Source organism: Acomys russatus, chromosome 9 (assembly GCF_903995435.1).
Source record: "Acomys russatus chromosome 9, mAcoRus1.1, whole genome shotgun sequence".
NCBI classification, from domain to species: Eukaryota; Metazoa; Chordata; class Mammalia; order Rodentia; family Muridae; genus Acomys; species Acomys russatus.
Window position 1 is genome coordinate 34,703,421 of NC_067145.1, and position 5,936 is coordinate 34,709,356.

Here is a 5,936-nt window from a genome sequence, read left to right on the forward strand (position 1 = left end):
TTCCCCTGAAGGGTTTCTTGCCTTGGTCCAATCTTCCCTCACTATGCACCCATTCCTCTGTATTGGAATGGGAAGGGTTATTTTGTGCCATTTTTGTCTTGGAAAGATATACCTTATTTTTTGATTTTGCAAGATGTGACAGTCTAGAAATTACCTTGAGTGTCAAAGAGACTTTGGACATTTGACAGTGTAGGGCCTGTTGCAGACTTTGAGGATCATTGCAGTTAGACTCAGTGGGATGACCATGACCTGTATTGGCCAGGATCAGATGGTAGTTGGTTGAATCAAAAACTCCTAGATAAGATAATGTCTTTGAACACTTGTCTCCCCTTGGTGACTTTCTTTGGGGAGCTGTGAACCTTTTGTAGAAGGCTTTCTAGATGACATTCCTCATTGTGGATGGGATTGGAGTGTCTGTAGGCTCAACCCATCTCCTGTTCTTTGTGTCTACTGTGTTGTGGTTGACACTGATCATTCAGCTTCCTTCTCATGCTGTCATGCCTTCACCATTACACACTTATCCATAAGTCATATGAGATAGACTTGCTCCTCAATGTGAATATATTTCACTAGTCTAATGTTTCTTATATTTTTAGTTTTGTTGTTTTTGGAAGATTGTTTCTCTCTGTAGACCTGGCTGTCCTCAAAGTAGGCTTGTAGACCAAGGAGGCCTCGAACTGACTCTGGCTTCCAGTTACTGTGATTAAATGTGGGCCAATATACCTGGCTTTCCATTTTGTTTTTATATTGTTGGCTGATGGGCCAGGAATGCAGGTTTTTTTGTCAAGCATATGGTGTTGTGCTGAGCTCCCCTCACATCTTGAATTTTGAAATTTGGCCAAGAGTATCATTCTGTTTCCCAGACTGCATGTTTTCATGTCATCAGTACTGTCTGAGCCTCCCATGTTTCTTTATTTCAGGTATGTAGCGTTCTTCCTACCTTTTATATTTGAATTTATGTTGGAATGAAATGAGTATTTTGCCTGTATGCATGAAAACACACCTCGTTTGTGTCTCAGTAGTCAAAAGATGTCCTCATAGCTCCTGAACTTGTAAGAATCGATAGTTATGCACCCCCAGGTAAGTACTGGCAATTAAGCCAACTTATTTGCAGAACCTGCAAGAGCTCTTCCCTGTTAAGCCATCTCCCCTGCCCTATGTTGTTTATTTAGGATCAACCTTTACATTGCTAATACTTACATCTGTCCATCTGTACCTGTTTAAAAATGCATTCCCTTTTAGTAAGATCTTACTAATGTTACAGTTTAAACCTATAGTTTCTACAAAATGAATACAGAACTGCAGTGGATGTATACTTCTTTTTAGGAACTTAACTAAAATCTTCAGAGGTTTTTGTTGTTGTTGTTGTTTGTTTGTTTAGTTGATTTTTTGCAGGGGAGACAGGGTTTAATATGTACCTCTGGGTGCCCTAGAAATCATTGCATAGAGCAGTCTGGCATCTCACTCAATCTTCCCTCTGTCTCCTGAGTGCAGGGATTAAAGGCATGAGCCAGTAGACCCAGGTGGTCATTTTTTTTTAAGGTTCATTTATTTATTATGTGTATGGTATTCTGCCTGCATGTACTCCTGAATGCCGGAAGAGGGGACCAGATCTTATTTTAGGTGGTTGCTGGGTATTGAACTCAGGACCTTTGGAAGAACAGCCAGTGCTCTTAACCTCTGAGCCATCTCTCCAGCCTGTTTGCTCATTGCTTTTTGTAGTTAGTAATTGTTTATATAATTTCTCTGATGTGTGCTCCGGATTAGTGATTTGCTTGCTTCTATCTTTCTCTTTATGCTTGTGAATTAGCATTTCTCTTGCAAGGCTATATCCTACTCAAAGGGTGTAGAAATGACAGAGGTGAACCTTGTTATTAAGTTTTCTTCTAAAATGGTAATTTTGTTAGAACTTATGTGTCAGGAAATAATTGGGGAAATACCAGAATTATATGAATATGTTGTCAGTGCAGTATACATGTCCAAGTTGGTCACTATCATGTTTTCTGTTGTACTCATGTATGTGATGTTTTAGGATGCAGTGACCTATGATGATGTGCATGTGAGCTTCACTCGGGAAGAGTGGGCTTTGCTGGATCCTTCCCAGAAGACTCTCTACAAAGACGTGATGCTGGAGACCTACAGGAACCTCATTGCTATAGGTAAGGAGGTGAATTTTCTTTACCTTTGTATAATGAGGGGACAAGAGTTATTTTTATTAATAACTTTGTTATTAATAATCTTCTGTAATTTCAATTAAGAGGAAGAGTGAGGTAAATAAATCAGGCACAATTCTAAGGTTCACTGAGTATACTAACTTCAATTTTGCATAATTTCCAATAATATATCATGTATTTTTTTGTACTGTATTTTAGGCTATAACTGGGCAAACCACAATAATGAAGAACATTGTCAAAGTTCTAGAAGACATGGAAGGTAATTTTCATGTACAAGCTGACACATATATGCCTCTGAAGACATTTCATGTGTCCTGGACATTTCAAGAAAAAGCCACAGTGTAAATAAGCACAGATTTAAGTGTATTGATGATTATGAAATTCTCACAAAACCATGCACCTCAATGTCAGATATCTGATTTCTGTTTGCAAGGCATTCCTTTAAGAAAGAAGACATGGAAACAATGCCTTAATGGATATCACTATTTTATTCATAGCCTCTTTAGAGCTATACTGTAGAACTGCCAATCCCTTTAGTCTTAAACCACTCAGATATTGCAAAACGCCTTGAATAAGTGATGAATATGTGTCTGAAACCTTCTAATAAGCAAATAGTCCATAATAACCTGGCATTACTTGTAGTGATGATGTTAAGTTCAGCGAGAGGGGCAGTTTATGGTACGTCAGAAGGTTGTTTTGGAGAAGCAATCCCTATACCACATGTCTATGAGGAACAAAAAGTGAAACTCTGTGAATGCAGTATGGAAACCTTTTATTTGTTATTTTTCCTTTCATAGGTATGTAATATGTCACAGTGAATGTAAGCCATATATCCATAAGGGATATTGAAAGAAGCAGTGTGCCTCTTTCTTTCCAGGATAATTAGAAGACATATAGCAGTCCCCAGTTAGAGTATACTTGTTGAACGTCGTAAAACTTTACACTTACTGATTTTCTAACTTTACTGTGAATACATCAACAAACTCACTCTGCAGAAAATCCCTATGAGTTCTAGGAATGTGAAAATTCTTTTGTTTGTCCTGGTTCACTTTACAAATGTAGTATGACCCAAACTAGAAGAAAATTTATGAATACAATCAGTGTGGTAAAGCTCTGCGTTCTCCCAGTTCTCTTCAAATATATGGGAAGAAAAACCTCTTATAGGAAAAGGATGCTATAAATGTGAGCCCTGTAATAAATGCTCTCACCATCTCAGGTATCTTCAAAGATGAAAAGCAACCTGTAATGAAGGAGAACACCATGAATGTAAACATAGTGATAAGACCTTAAGATATGATTTCTCTTTAGAATTAGACCAAATTGTAAAACTAATTTGTACAGGTTAAAGAATTCTTCAGTGTAATGAATGTGGGAAAGCTTTCACATGTACCAATTATCTTCACAGGCATGAAAGAAATCACACTGAAGAGAAACCCTCTGAGTATACTGAGCATGGTGAAGCCTTTGCATGTCACAGTGATCTCCAAATACATAAGAGAACACACACTGGAGAGAAGCCCTATGAGTGTAACCAATGTGGGAAAGCCTTTGCATGTCACCGTGACCTCCTAATACATAGAAGGACACATACTCAAGGACACCTAAGGAAACCTTACAAATGTTATCGATGTGGTAAAGCCTATTCACAACATAGTAGTCTCTGCAGACATAAAAGAACACATACTGGAGAGAAGAAACTCTATGAATGTAACCAATGTGGGAAAGCCTTTGCACACCCCAGAACTCTCCAGAGACACAAAAGAAAACACACTGGAAAGAAACCTTATGGATGTAATCAGTGTGGTAAAGCCTTTGCATGCCGTAGTCATCTTCAAAGGCATGAACGAATTCATACTGGAGAGAAACCCTATGAATGTAATCAGTGTGGGAAATGTTTTGCACTTCAAAGTCATCTTCAAAATCATGAAAAAATTCATACTGGAGAGAAACCCTATAAATGTAATGAGTGTGCTAAAGCCTTTGCACGTCACAGTTCTCTCTTATTGCATAAAGGTACACATACTGGAGAGAAACCCTATGAATGTAACCAATGTGGGAAAGCTTTTGCACATCACCGTGATCTCCTAGTACATAAAAGAACACATACTGGAGAGAAACCCTATAAATGTAATCAGTGTGGTAAAGCCTTTGCACAACACAGTAGTCTCCGCAGACATAAAAGAACACATACTGGAGAGAAACCTTACAAATGTAATCAGTGTGATAAAGCCTTTATACAATGTGGTAGTCTCCTAATCCATAAAAGAACACATACTGGAGAGAAACCCTATAAATGTAATCAATGTGATAAAGCCTTTTCACAACACAGTAGTCTCCGCAGACATAAAAGAACACATACTGGAGAGAAACCCTATGAATGTAACCAATGTGGGAAAGCCTTTGCACAACCCAGAACTCTCCAAAGACATGAAAGAACACATACTGGAGAGAAACCCTATGAATGTAATCAGTGTGGTAAAGCCTTTGCACGTCACAGTCATCTTCAAAGGCATGAACGAATTCATATTGGAAAGAAACCCTATGAATGTAATCAATGTGGGAAAGCCTTTGCACATCACAGTCATCTTCAGATTCATGAAAGAATACATACTGGAGAGAATCCCTATAAATGTAACCTATGCACTCAAGCCTTTGCATGTCACACTTCTCTCTTACTACATAAAAGAACACATACTGGAGAAAAACCTTATGAGTGTAATCCGTGTGGTAAAGTCTTTGTATCTCACAGTCATCTTCAAAGGCATGAAAGAACTCATACTGGAGAGAAACCTTACAAATGTGATCAATGTGAGAAAGCCTTCGGACATCTCTATAGTCTCCAAACACATAGAAGAACACACACTGGAGAGAAACCCTATGAATGTGATCAATGTGGGAAAGCCTTTGCATGTCAGAATTCTCTCTTACTACATAAAAAAATACATAAAGGAGAGAAACCATATGAGTGTGATCAATGTGGTAAAGCCTTTGCAAGTCACAGTTATTTCCTAATACATAAAAGAACACACACTGGAGAGAAACCCTATGAATGTAAGCAATGTGGTAAAGCCTATGCATGTAGCAAGAGTCTCCGAAATCATGAGAAAAAGCAATACTGCAGAGAAACCCTAAAAATGTAGTCAGTGTGGTAAATTTTGCACTTCGTGTTACCTTTATACAAGAGTAAAACCTTCAGTGTGTAATCAACCTGTTAATGCCTTTGCACCTCACAGATGTCTTTGAAGACGTCATAGAGCTCGTACTGAAGGCAATCTATGATTATAAAGATTATAAGATCTTTAGTCAACCCACTTACATAAAATTGCAGAAGATTATTTATTCTGGAGAAAAACTCTGACAAATGTTAATGATATATTCAAATATAATGATGTGCCTCTTTTTTTATTTATATATGTAAACTCAGGAATTTAAGCAATAAGGTAACCTGTTCAATTACATGAAATATCCGAGTATAAAGTGTTCTGGGTGTGTATTGATTCTTTTTCTGCTGCTATGATAAAACAATTCCTAAGACAACTTATAAAAGCATTTAATTTGGCCCAGCAGGGTAGTGCATGCCTTTAATCCCAGCACTCAGGAGACGGCAGTAGGTGGATTTCTGTGAGTTCAAGGCCAACCTGATCTACAAAGCAAGTCTAGGACAGCCAGTGCTGTTATACAGAGAAACCCTGTCTTAAGAGGAGGAGGAAGAGGAGGAGGAGAGAAGAAGAAGAAGAAGAAGAAGAAGAAGAAGAAGAAGAA

At 38.0% G+C, this 5,936-nt stretch overlaps 1 protein-coding gene across 1 annotated transcript; it reads left to right on the forward strand.

The window, feature by feature from the left end:
* The first annotated feature begins 2,025 nt into the window (after positions 1–2,025).
* On the forward strand, positions 2,026–5,390 carry LOC127193849 (zinc finger protein 431-like). Its single transcript, XM_051151101.1, has 3 exons — positions 2,026–2,159; positions 2,373–2,433; positions 3,580–5,390. Exons 1-3 carry the CDS (start codon positions 2,126–2,128, stop codon positions 5,312–5,314), a joined length of 1,830 nt encoding a protein of 609 aa, XP_051007058.1. The 5' UTR covers positions 2,026–2,125; the 3' UTR covers positions 5,315–5,390.
* Positions 5,391–5,936: the final 546 nt, after the last annotated feature.

Bases quoted from the DNA above. Each gene is read 5' to 3' on its own strand.
- LOC127193849 (XM_051151101.1), top strand. From the start codon at position 2,126: ATGCTGGAGACCTACAGGAACCTCATTGCTATAG. The intron at 2,160-2,372 runs GTAAGGAGGTGA...ACTGTATTTTAG, and splicing joins CAGGAACCTCATTGCTATAG to GCTATAACTGGGCAAACCAC. The intron at 2,434-3,579 runs GTAATTTTCATG...TTATCTTCACAG, and splicing joins AGTTCTAGAAGACATGGAAG to GCATGAAAGAAATCACACTG.